This window comes from Alosa alosa, chromosome 10 (genome assembly GCF_017589495.1).
Source record: "Alosa alosa isolate M-15738 ecotype Scorff River chromosome 10, AALO_Geno_1.1, whole genome shotgun sequence".
In the NCBI taxonomy this organism is placed as follows: domain Eukaryota; kingdom Metazoa; phylum Chordata; class Actinopteri; order Clupeiformes; family Clupeidae; genus Alosa; species Alosa alosa.
Window position 1 is genome coordinate 21,106,664 of NC_063198.1, and position 12,198 is coordinate 21,118,861.

Below are 12,198 nucleotides of genomic sequence, written 5' to 3' on the forward strand. Positions count from 1 at the left end.
TAGAATTGTTGAGTCGGTGTCAAATAAATGTTAGGCCTATTCAAAAACTTATTTACGTTGCCGAGATTAAAATGTTAAACCATCAGTAGGCCTTCATGTGCATTCCCAGTGATGGGCAAGCTACTTAGAAAATGTAGTGAGCTAAGTTACCTATTAAATGAACCTTAACTACAAAAAAGCTTCCTAGACAATATAGCTAGATAAGTTAGGCTACATACATTTCGCATAAGTAGTTTAGGCCTACATCAGAAGCTACTTTGTAATTTACAAAAAAATGAACATAACAAAAAAGTGAACCAGCTTCATGCCAAGACAGCTTGCTATTTGAATGGCCTAGCTAATATAACTCAGTCAAACAGTAACTTAATTGCCTTTATTTACACATGTAGGCTATAACATGTTCAGCTCAAAAACAATAACCCTTGATTGTTACTCTCATAGCTCCTAAATCAATTTGGGGGAAAAAGGCTCCACATCAGAGCAAAATGCAGGTACTGAGACTAGTGTGCATAGATAACCTATGGCCCATGGGCATTCTCAATTTGGGCATTTCTTAAGTTTGCAGGATAAACTGCAAGCTAACTCAAACAGTATTTAAACAAACAACAGTATTTAAAGCATAGCAAAGGAATACACTATGTAACTGTGTGTGCATGTTTGCATCTTCATTGTTGGGTGGATTTAAAAGCTTCACCTTCTCTTGATTATCCCAGTTTCATTCCACTTGGTGGAAATGTTGGTGCTACAATTAAAAGTACAATTAGGCTACCCAGTCAGTTTATCTTTACCATGTGCAAGTTCAAATTAATACAACAAATTTTGACAGCCTATTTTATAACGACGCATTAGAAACCAGATTCTACCACCAACATCTTTGAAAGCACAATTTTGTTGCTTCAGCTCTGCCATGAAAAATGAGTTTGTCTTACAAGTTTACACCAAATAGAGTATACATTTAAATGTTTCCTAGACAATGTAGTGCAATAAAGGACCAATGCCCATCTCTTCTCAGATTTAGACAAACACGTTGTGTTGTCAGATCCATTGAATAGAACTGAACTTGCATGTATGGGCGGCCAGAAGGAAGCTCTACTGTGAGCTCCACAAATGCTCTGGAAAATGTAGCTTCTGTAAAAGCGACTGCACTACAGTATGGTCAAAAAATAGCTAAGCTATTGAAAAGCTATCTGCTTCAGAAAATAGCTACTCTACCACCAAGCTACTGAGAAATGTAGTTAAGCTAGTAGCTTCGCTACACGTAGTAAGCTACTGCTCATCACTGTGTATTCCTTGAGCCAAATTAGTTTTACAATTTAACCCCTGTTCTGTGCAAGTAGCCTAAAGGTTAACATTAGCGTACCTCACTATCATCCTTTGCTAGGTTCACACATAACTCAGGCCGGCAGAGCCCTTACCTAGGCCTCATAAATAAACGGCCCATCTCCTGATAGTGTCACTTTCATGTTTACCCAATAAAGCCCTACCACTGGCGTGGTTTATAATTCTGCATGTTGTTTTATAGGGCCGCATTTGCACTCAGTAGGCCTATTCTCTGTCAATGCATAGAGTGTGCCTTCTGTAGGCTACACTGAATTTACACACACACACACACACACACACACACACACAGACACTCATTCACACACACACACACACAAACACACACACACACACACACACACACACACACACACACACAGACACTCATTCCCAGACACTCACACACAAAGATCATCTGCAAACATAGTCTCTCTCTCTCTCTCTCTCTCTCTCTCTTACACATACCTCATATCACATACTAAATACTAAAAAAGCTTGTTCCCTCTAAGAGACGCACACCCACAAACTCAAAGACATTAATTTACAGTCCTTAAGGCTTGCAGTGTCTGCTGATTTTAGTTGCTCTTTAGTGCCTGATGGATTAATCAAAGCAATTGATCAGTAGGAGAGGAAACTCATTAAATCTTCTAGGTCTCAGTCACGACTTGATTGAATGCCAAACAACAAATCAAACTGGTACAGCACCATCAGAAAGAACATTAAGGAATGTGAGTTTCCAAATCTTACCTGAATTAGACTGACAATTGCCATAGAGTGCAGCATACATTATGGAGCATTATTACACGGCTCTTCAGAGTGCTGCAGAATGCTCCATTCTCTTGAATGGGCCTTCCCAACGTTCGGAGGTCTGCTAATTCTCAATAACAGACCGTTGCTAAGTATAACAGACCGCTGTCAAGGAAAATGGGCTTTGTGCTTCTAATTTACGTCTCTCATATTACTGCGCAAGGACTGGAACTTCATTCAAAGCAAGGACTGGAACTTCATTCAAAAGTGAAAGCAGACAGTTGATCAGCTGTGTTCTAAAGAATGTTTGATTCAAGTTCATGTTAGCAAAAAGCCACGATGAAACGGTAACAAATAGGCTATAGCCTAGGCTAGCTATACATCGTTTATTGTTTCGTTTTGGCAAGTAGCCAGCTCATTATTGTGAAAATGTCCCTTCAGGGCTAACAAGACCGGTTATGTTTATTTTCCCAATAATGACCGGCGTTCTATACATTATCCCTTACGTCTGACATACTGCAGGGTTCCAGCCAAGGTTCCATAGAGCAGTTGGCAACCACTTTGCAAGTACATTCTTGGTTTGACAAGCCATGGAAAATCTGAGCTTCATGCGTACTGTATACCTACACTGTGAACCAACAAGGAGGGGGAAAAATATGTACATGTGTATACAAAGAAAATTTAGTGTGTGATGTCATATACAGGAAAACATGGGAAAAACATAGATGGAGAGGGAACTGTATGTTATCCCTATTCTAAACTGCATAGAGTAACATAAACTTATTTATTTAATCTAGCATGTAGTAAATCTAGTAAAATATGTGAACTTGATTAAAAAAAAAAACAATTTAAAACAAGTAATCTGATTAATGCTCCAAGCAGTTGAAAGTTAAATTGGCATGACATAAAAACACAAGGGAAGGAGACTGCTAAGGAGATTGATGATGGATGCAAAGATAGCAGATAGTGTGAGGATGTTGAACCTGATTGTTCCAAACACTCCAATGTTGGCAGCGAAACTGGAAAAATAAATATCGGTCTAAAGCATGTGTGTCTGTGTGAGAGGGAGAAATTAAATGTACACATGTGCATGTGTTCGCGTGTGTGTGTGTGCGCGTGTGTGTGTGTGCTTCAGCTGGCGGCATATGCTCTGTGCCCATGTATGATGGAGAAGTGGGGAGAGCCTGGGAGCCATGTTGGATGATGCGGCGGCGCGGTGCGGCGTGCCGCTGTGGAGAGCAACATGGGATCTCAGCACTCACAGCCCAGCTCGCTGTACAGTCAGATGCAAACGCTAATGATTCACCAAGGCTAATGAAGACAGAGGCCTGCTGAAATTAGCAGAGACATTAACTAAAACATCGATAAATAAGCCACTAATAAAAACAGTGGAGAGTGCATGTGTGTGTGTGTGTGTGTGTGTGTGTGTGTGTGTGTGTGTGAGAAAGGCACAGAGGAGAGATGAGATAAACAATGTTGAAGCGATTTGCTGTCTGTACACACTCACACACACATGCACACACACGCACACATGCTCATGCATACACTCTCCAGTGATAATTCATCTATCACAATTTGCCGTTGTCACGGCATGGTGAAAACACAAATGGGCTAGTTAGTATAAACGGATTTTACCCTCCCAAAATATATCTATTCAAAAAGTGACACACTGTGAGTGTGTGTGTGTGTGTGTGTGTGTGTGTGTGTGTGTGTGTGTGTGTGTGTGTGTGTGTGTGTGTCTGTGTGTGTGTGTGTATGTGTTTGAAAGGGGCATGCTCGTCTCTCTCCACATAGTTATCCTACAGTACATGCACACCCAAATCAGCTCTAAAACACAGACACACATACACACACACACAAACATACACACATGTACACACACATGCATACACACACATGCACGAACAATCACACACAGACATACACACACACACACACATCCATGCATGCCAGTACTGTACATGTGGCGGTGTGTGCACATGTATGACCCAGATCTAATGGCCAGGCTGCTGGTCCCCTGTTGGCTGAAGCAGCATGCCTCATCTATCTGGCTATCACTGGTGGGTACCCAGCTAAACGTCCGATGCCTTTTGAAGACTTCATGATGGATGATTTCATGTGCACAGGAAAAAAGGATAAAGAAAAATTGTGAGAGGAAAAATGAGTCCAACAAGAGCCATTATAGCTGCGATTCTTTTGATTAAAAAAAAAAAAAACTTAAGAAAATTAAAGCTTTTACATTGTAATTTAAATTAAATCATGTCTTAATGAGAACATTACTCACTCCTCATAGCGAATTCATTATTTTGCTGTAATCTTCTTGTTGATTATATTTGTGGAAAGAAAACGCTACAAATGAATGAATTTCTAACTTGGGGAAAAAATATGGGTATTCTCTTGTAGTTTGTACAGTATATTGTACATAGTAACCATACACACATATCATATGAATATGTAGAGAGAGGGTGAAAGATAAATTAATTTTCTGTATGTTTCACTCCCTCTGACTAATAGACAACTGTACACACTCCCTCTCCTGAACAACCAAAATATCCTATGCCCCCATGGTAAAATGGAGTGAAATATATATAAGTGGTCTACTCTACCTGAATGCACAGGCAGTGGAGAAACAGATGAGAAAAGAGCGAGAGAAAAGTGTGTGTGTGTGTGTGTGTGAGCCTGTAGGCACGTATGCGTTTGTGAGCTCTCAAACCCCCGTCTCTCTGTTTCTCTCCCTGTCTACTCCCTGCAAATTAGATAGGTGTGCGCCTTCAGCGATGCTTTCTTTCACTCTTTCTCTTTCTTTTTTCCTCACTCTCTCTTTTTCCATCAGTTTCTCCGTGCCTCTCTCTTGCCCTCCACACAAGCCCCCAAACAGCCCGGGAGAATAATAAAGAATGATGATGCTGATGCTGTGCCATCCTCCTCTCCTCTTCTCCTTCTCTCTGTCTCTCTCCCTCCCTCTCTCTCTCTGTTTCTCCCTCCCTTTCTGTCTGTCCATCTCCTTCATTTCCCCACCATCCTCCCTCTATCTCTCCTCCACACTCGCACGCACACCCTTTTTCTCTCCCTCCTTTCTGCTATCTCTCTCTCTTCCCTCGTTCTCCCTCTCTTTTTCTCTCCTCTCCTCCCCTCCCTCTATATCTCTCTCTCTCTCCTCTCCTGCAGCACCTCTCACCCTTTCATTTATCAGCCCCCCACCCCTCCCGTCCCCTCTCTAATTCTACTTTAATAACCGACGCGTCCATTCATCACTGTATTGATGTCTCTGACAAACAGCAGCAGCCGAGTGGCGGCTAACTCCAAGTCCCTGCCCTTTCTCCGTGCGCTACCACAGGGTCACCGGGAGGTCACGCTGTCAATAACCCGCCACACCACTCCCTTCCGCATCTGCACAATTTTGTGGGGATGTACAGATGCGTACAAACACACAAAAAATGCATAAAACACACATATGCACACCTATTGGTACCGCATATACAGCATGCATGGAATTTTTGCGATTTTGAATCCAAAATTGGTTTGTGGCTGTATGTGCACATTTATCTTTGGGAAAAGGGAGGGGGGCATTTTTAGGGGTGGCTTGAGGGTCTGAGGGGGCGTGAGGCTTGCCAATGTTGTTTGACGTGCCACCATAATGCCTGGCTGGTCGTGGTAGCCTGGACCACTGCCAGTTTTTTTTCGCCGACAGCCCTGTGCCCAGTTTAAATGAGCAGGGACCAGGTAGGCTGGCTCTCGGTGCTGAGACTCTGCCCACTCTGTTTTACACGGCTGATGGTGGGTAGTGCGACGCCAACAAACAGGCGAGCCCACAGGCCACCATGCTGAACTCTGCATCAACCCCATCAGTTCACAGAGGCGTGGCAGTGCTGTTATGCGTCTGTGTGTGTGTGTGTGTGTGTGTGTGTTTTGCGCGTGTGTGTGTGTTTGCTTGCTTGTGTGTTTAGAGCAGAGGAGTTAGGGTGCTGTAAGCTGCAGAGCGAGTCCCATTGGCAAGGCTCATTGGGCTAATTAATAACGCGGTGCAGAACAGAGAGAGATGGAAGTCATTAGGGAGCTGCGGATGAGCACTCAGCCCCGGTGTGTGTGTGTGTGTGTGTGTGTGAGTAGAGAAAATGAGGGTGAAAAACAGGCAGCAATATTGTGACGTGTGGACTGGGGTATTGTATGTTTGGGAGGGGGTGCTCAAGCAGGTGTGAAAGAGAGATAGAATTTGTGTGTGTGTGTGCGTTCATGTGTATGTGTGTATGTAAATGTGTTGGAAAACATCCATGTGGGTGCATGCAAGCAAGAGAGAGAGAGAGGAGAGGAAAGGGAGTTTGCAGACACAGAGACAGAGTCTTGCCTCATCACCCTCTTTCTCTGCTGTAGAAGCACAGGAGCCGGAGCAGTGTGGTGTGGTGCAAGGTAAAATGGCGGCCCGCCTCGGCACACCTGCACCCTGTAGTGGCTGGGCACGGTAGGATGCGTGGGATCCATCCATCATCAGAGGAAGAGAGCAAACAACAAGCATGCACCACACAGTACCTCTGTCCTCCCTCTCTCTACACACAGACAAAAGAATGTTACTGAGTGGACCAGACACCGCTGTAGCTACTTACCTATGTGGGTTTCAAACAGCACTGGATCCAGGGAGTCCAACAGAAGTGTTACATATGAATACATAATTCATGCCATGCCATGCAATTCCTATTCATTAGAACCTAAATGCAAACAGTTAAAAGTAATCATTCAATCAAGGCTATTAGCCTACTTCAGTTAGCCCAGAGGAAGCTGTTTTATTACAATACGATTTAATTTGTCAGGTAAGTGTTTGTCTTCAAATGAAAAGTGTTCAATAAGCTATCAAAAAAAAATGTATAATGCATTTTATTCTAACTCCTCTTTGATAAATGTTTTAATACATTTCATTCATTACATGTCAAAATGTCTAACCACTTGTCATATGTAATCTCTCAAGGGTAATTTTGCCATTTGTATTACAGTCTGTTGTTCAGTACAAACAGTAAAAGAATAGAGTAAATATGAATCCTGTCTGAATCTCTCATATAGTTATGTGTAACGTTATATGCCAAACAGAAAACCTGCAGTCTTGTGTATTTTCATAACCAGTCATAACTTAAATTCTGATCTAAAAAATGCACCAAAGCGACTGAGAAAAAATGTCAAGACTAGACTATATGGACAACATGGCTAAGCATTTTGACTATTATGTTCAGTTTTTCTCAGTCACTTTCTCAGTGACTGAGAACATTTCTCAGATCAGAATTGAAAATGTTTCTTTTGCATTATCAATTGCTAATGTCATGCTGGTCAAAATTCATTATACAGGTTCTCTGTTAAATAGTCCTTTCCCCAACACATCAGGTATTAGTCCATTGCTGAGTCATTACATGCAAAAGTGTTAAGTGAGAGTAATATAATAGGTCAAGTATAACAGTAAAACAGTTTGCACTTGCAACAAACTACAGTATAAACAGTAGCCTACTATAAAAGTACACAGTAAATATGAACCCTGACTGATCTTTCATAATCTCTCACATACAGTTATGTGAAATTTGTTAATGTTGTAATTGATATACCGTATGTCATCCAGACAGAAAAAAAAAACAACAATTTCATTCTTGTACATTTTCTAAGCATTTTGACTGTCTTGTTTCTAACAATGACACAGGAACTTGTAATTCTGATGAGACTGAAATGTTGATTGGCATAAATATTTACTTTTGAGACAAACTGAGCATTTTCAGCAAGTTACAGGCTTTTGCAGTGTGAGAAAAACATGAGGGTGTTCGTAGGAAAAGGATGTTTCTTCAGTTGATGCAGCTTCCATCTTTATTCCAATAAAAATCAATCACGAAAGCATGTGGAATGTACTCCAGGCAAAAACCTTGTTGATTCAACCAAGAGCTACTTAAACTCTTGCCATATACATTTCTGCAAAGTCCCTCCTGCACTCTAAATGTAAATGCATTAGGCTTTCCAATACAATCAGGTCTGGCCACATTTTGTTCTATATGATGATTATGTCTCCACCTTGACTCAGGTGGACTACTACCCCCCCGATTGGTGAATCGAGAAGTACACCAAAGTGACTGAGAAAATCTGCAACATAAGCCAATTAAATGAGAGCTATAACTTCAAATCAAGTGATATCTTATTATAACTATCAATCAACGTCTCCACTTCTTGTCTCTCTATTACAATCTTTGATTGTTTTTCAGAAATTAATGTAAAAGTGACTGAACTTAGCAATTTGCTTATGGTCCATTTCTATACAGTTCTGATGGGTATTGATGAACAACCGAACCCCATAGACCCCGATCAGCCTTCCCTTATATCACACATGACAAAATATCCATACTCCTGCTGCCCCAAAAAGGTTTTATTTCATCAGTGCATAATGACGACGGGCTAAACCTATCCAGGTCAATGGAAACAGTCATTATTCCATGAGTGAGCACCCATTTTCGGGGGGAAGCATTGAGCAGACCCTCTCCCTATTGTGTCTGATTGATTATGGTGTCAGACATGGAGCCTGTCTGGAACTGTGTGTCACTGCATCACTGTCTGTCAGGCCTGAGACATGCCTATGAGTCTGTGGGAGAGAACAGGTAAAGCCAGTCGAAAGCTGGGAAGGCAGTGCAGACTTGTTCAGGTGCACCACCCCTGAAGACAACCATAACCACCACGGTTAAGCAATCAACACAGGAAAAGAAATGAAAAGAATGGATAGCAGTTCTTGCTTTGTCATCGTGATAGGAAGGTTTTGGGCAAAGTAAAAAAGTAAAAATAAAAAAACAGTTTTGTGCACACATAGGTATTATAGATAAGTAGACAAAAAGTCATTTATGTTTATGTTTAGATAGATAGATAGATAGATAGATAGATAGATAGATAGATACTTTATTGATCCCCAGGGGAAATTCAATTAAATTTTATATTTAAATTTCTTAGCAGATCCTTTTGTCCAAAACAACATACATTATATTTTAACCAAGAACCAAACAAAACATACCAGAAATGTAACTCAGCCCTCCCTTCAGTATTCCCAGAGGAGTTGTTTGCTGAATGTGACAAAAAAAAGTTATGGCTTGAAATTGAATACTATAGCTGACTGCACCTTGAGACATTATTCAAAATATTCAAAAGTAATTAAACCATACAAGATTTTCACTTGTAAACATGTTTCTGTAGTGTGTATAGACAGTCCTTATGTGTTGACTGTAAGATAGAAGTCACATAGTCAACAAATTCAGCACACCTAGTTCCTCCAGCTTGGCTTTGGCCACAGCCTCCCAGCCCTTATTGGCCTGTGCACTCCTAGGGGAGGGGTGCAGGATCCCCTCCACCCTCACCTGGACCCCTGCCTCAGAGAGAGCCCTGCGCGCTCGCTGCTCGGCAACCTTCCCTACTCCAATCACCATGGAGATGCCCAGCCCTGTCACCACCTGGCAGAGGGTGGCATCACAGTGGCGCAGGAGGGCATCTCTTTCTGCGGCGGGCAGCTCAGGAGGGGTCAGGTTCTTCCCCGTGGCGTTCATGAAAATCAGCGGGCACAGGTTGTGCACAAAACAGTGGCGAAAGAAGGTCTGCGGCTCTCCGCACTGCTTGCGGAAGAAACCCCAGAAACGGGCGCCGCTCACCTCGCTCTGCTTGCAGGCAAGCCCCAAGATGGGACGCTTGGGATGTTCATCAGGTGGATGCCCCACCTCCCCAGTGATTTTCAACCAATCACGGACATTTTTCACCTCACCAAAAGGCACCTGAGAGGTGGAAAAGTTGAACACCTTAGGAAAGTTGATGATCAAAAGAGCTTCCCTTGATTTTTACAATGTGGGAAGGATGACAGTTGTCTAGGGCCAAGCCTAAAGTGATGCTATATCACATGAATATTAACATGTTCCCCACTACCTCACTGAATTTAATTTTTGCATCTTTCAATTTAAATGTTTTAAGAGAGGCATTAGATACCCTACACAACATTTACAATTGAGCTACTTGATAGTTTAAACAATTTAAACTTTGATATAGGCTAGCTTACCAAAATGGAACTAGCCTTCCTTACCCCTGTTTGAGCCATGCCGAACGGCCCAGGGTTCATACCCAGAAACAGCACACTTTGCCCTGGTTGACAGTACGTCTTCACGTAACATTGGTGCGTATCCCAGGCATACTCTAGCGGGTTGTACAAGTAACGCACTGGCTCTCCGAAAGTCAGTGTACGGAGACGGGCATTCAGATCCAGTTCTGCTCGCAAAAATAGTTCGGCCGGTTCATTTGCGACTCCATCCAACCTCGCGATGATTTCTGAGTCCTCCGTGTCCTGTGTCCCAGCATCTCCACCGTCAAATCTGCAGGTGAACAACATGAACAGTTTAGCGCAAATTGATGGCTAATCTAGGCTACATGTAGGCTATCAGCTTCAAATCCGAGAGGGTTAAAAAATGGACTGAACAGAAGGCAACTGATTTCACGTGCAAAGTAGCCTAAGCTGGAATAGATGATGAATGTGATAGGCCTAAACCAGCTCGATATAGACGTTTTTTTAAATCGTAGGCCTATACACCTAACGTTATTCATTTAAGGTTTTAAGTGTATTGTGCATGGAATGAATACCTCTGAGGATCATTCTCGTTGAACATTCTCCATGAAAGTTTTCCGGCAACAAAGACTTTCCGTTGCATTCTGGGAACGCGAATGTGCCGTAGGAACCACAACTACCAGGATTCCTTTCGAGAGTTTCTGTGAACTTGAATGAGCGTCACCCAGCGTTTGTAAGTTTTGAATATACAGCACCACCTATCGGTAACATTTAATAAGAGCCTCTGTCGCATAGATAGAGGCTGAGAGCCGCGTAGCCTACTGGTATTGACGGCACTTCTCTGCGGATGCCGAATCCCAACAGGTCAAGAAGGGTCACAGGAGTGGACAACGTCAGCCAATTGTTTCTTGACGAGCAGTGGGGGTAGGGAATGGGGGAAATGTGAAGGAAACAGAAGGACACTTTGAGGACACACACACACACACACACACACACACACAGAGAGAGAGAGAGAGAGACAGACAGTGACAGTGTGTGTGTGTGTGTGTGTGTGTGTGTGTGTGTGTGTGTGTGTGTGTGTGTGAGAGAGAGAGAGAGAGAGAGAGTGAGTGAGTGACCAGTATGCCCAGTCTGTTTCCATGATTTATTTGCAGTGCAAGGTGTAATTAGTAAGAAGCGACAGGTATTTTTGATTTATTGTAATGAATAGCATTGAGCCTCCAGGCTCTCCCTCGGTGCATGTGCTGGTGTGATATCGATTCATCATCTTTCTCTTTCTTCTCCTCCTCTCCTATCGTCTTTCCTAATTGTTTCATTTATTTTAGCAGTGAGCTCCCATATCGAGTACGCAGTAAATATATGAAATGCTTTCTGTTACATTTGGTTGACCAAGTAAAACATAAGTTATTAAAATTATTGAAATGAAACATTGAAATCACAAAATCTCTCTCCTTCCTCCCCTTGTCCTTTTCGTGACCTCGGCCCAGGAGAAAGGTTTCCTATTAGCACAGCTTTGACCCTGTGCTCCAGCCCTTTGCTATGGCAACCGAGAACAAGCCCTGAGCTCCTAGTGACCTTTGCTGTGACGGAACCCTGAGTGTGAGTCAGACACTGTTGGCATAGCGTCCACTCCTCCAGCCGGCCAGGTTAAAGGTTAGGGACAGGGCTATGATGCTTTCGTAAGTGGCAACATGAAAGTGTTTGTGGTGTGGGGCTTAGTGCATCTCAGCTGATGAGTTAGTGTCTATGCTTGCTGTGTAATGTGTGTGTGTGTGTGTGTGTGTGTGTGTGTGTGTGTGTGTGTGTGTGTGTGTGTGTGTGTGTGTTTGAATATTCTTCTACCCATCAAAATATGTGTTGGTATAGCAAGGTAAATGCCCAGGGAGGAAGATTGAGAATGGAAAAAATAAAAAATATAAGAGATTAAAGAAATAGAAAGTGGTAGGTGGTAAAAAAAGAGATAGAGAGAAAAGGTGGGGAAGAGTGAAATAGGGAATGCAGGGTAGCGAGAGAGGGAGAGGAAGAGATTTCAGCAGTGCCACGTTTGCGGCTCCGGCTCTCTGGCACTCTGTCTGCAGCCCCGTGTT

At 42.7% G+C, this 12,198-nt stretch overlaps 1 protein-coding gene across 1 annotated transcript; it reads right to left on the minus strand.

Annotated features, from left to right (window-relative positions):
• Positions 1-9,032: 9,032 nt before the first annotated feature.
• Positions 9,033-10,787, minus strand: smug1 (single-strand-selective monofunctional uracil-DNA glycosylase 1). The gene is made up of 3 exons (XM_048253815.1): positions 10,687-10,787; positions 10,136-10,421; positions 9,033-9,833 (listed from the first exon to the last, which is right to left on the minus strand). The coding sequence occupies exons 1-3, from the start codon at positions 10,752-10,754 to the stop codon at positions 9,306-9,308; spliced, it is 882 nt and encodes a 293-aa protein (XP_048109772.1). The 5' UTR covers positions 10,755-10,787; the 3' UTR covers positions 9,033-9,305.
• Between the last annotated feature and the right edge of the window lie 1,411 nt (positions 10,788-12,198).

Bases quoted from the DNA above. Each gene is read 5' to 3' on its own strand.
- smug1 (XM_048253815.1), bottom strand. From the start codon at position 10,754: ATGCAACGGAAAGTCTTTGTTGCCGGAAAACTTTCATGGAGAATGTTC. The intron at 10,422-10,686 runs GTATTCATTCCA...GTTCACCTGCAG, and splicing joins AACGAGAATGATCCTCAGAG to ATTTGACGGTGGAGATGCTG. The intron at 9,834-10,135 runs GTAAGGAAGGCT...TCCACCTCTCAG, and splicing joins TCGGCATGGCTCAAACAGGG to GTGCCTTTTGGTGAGGTGAA.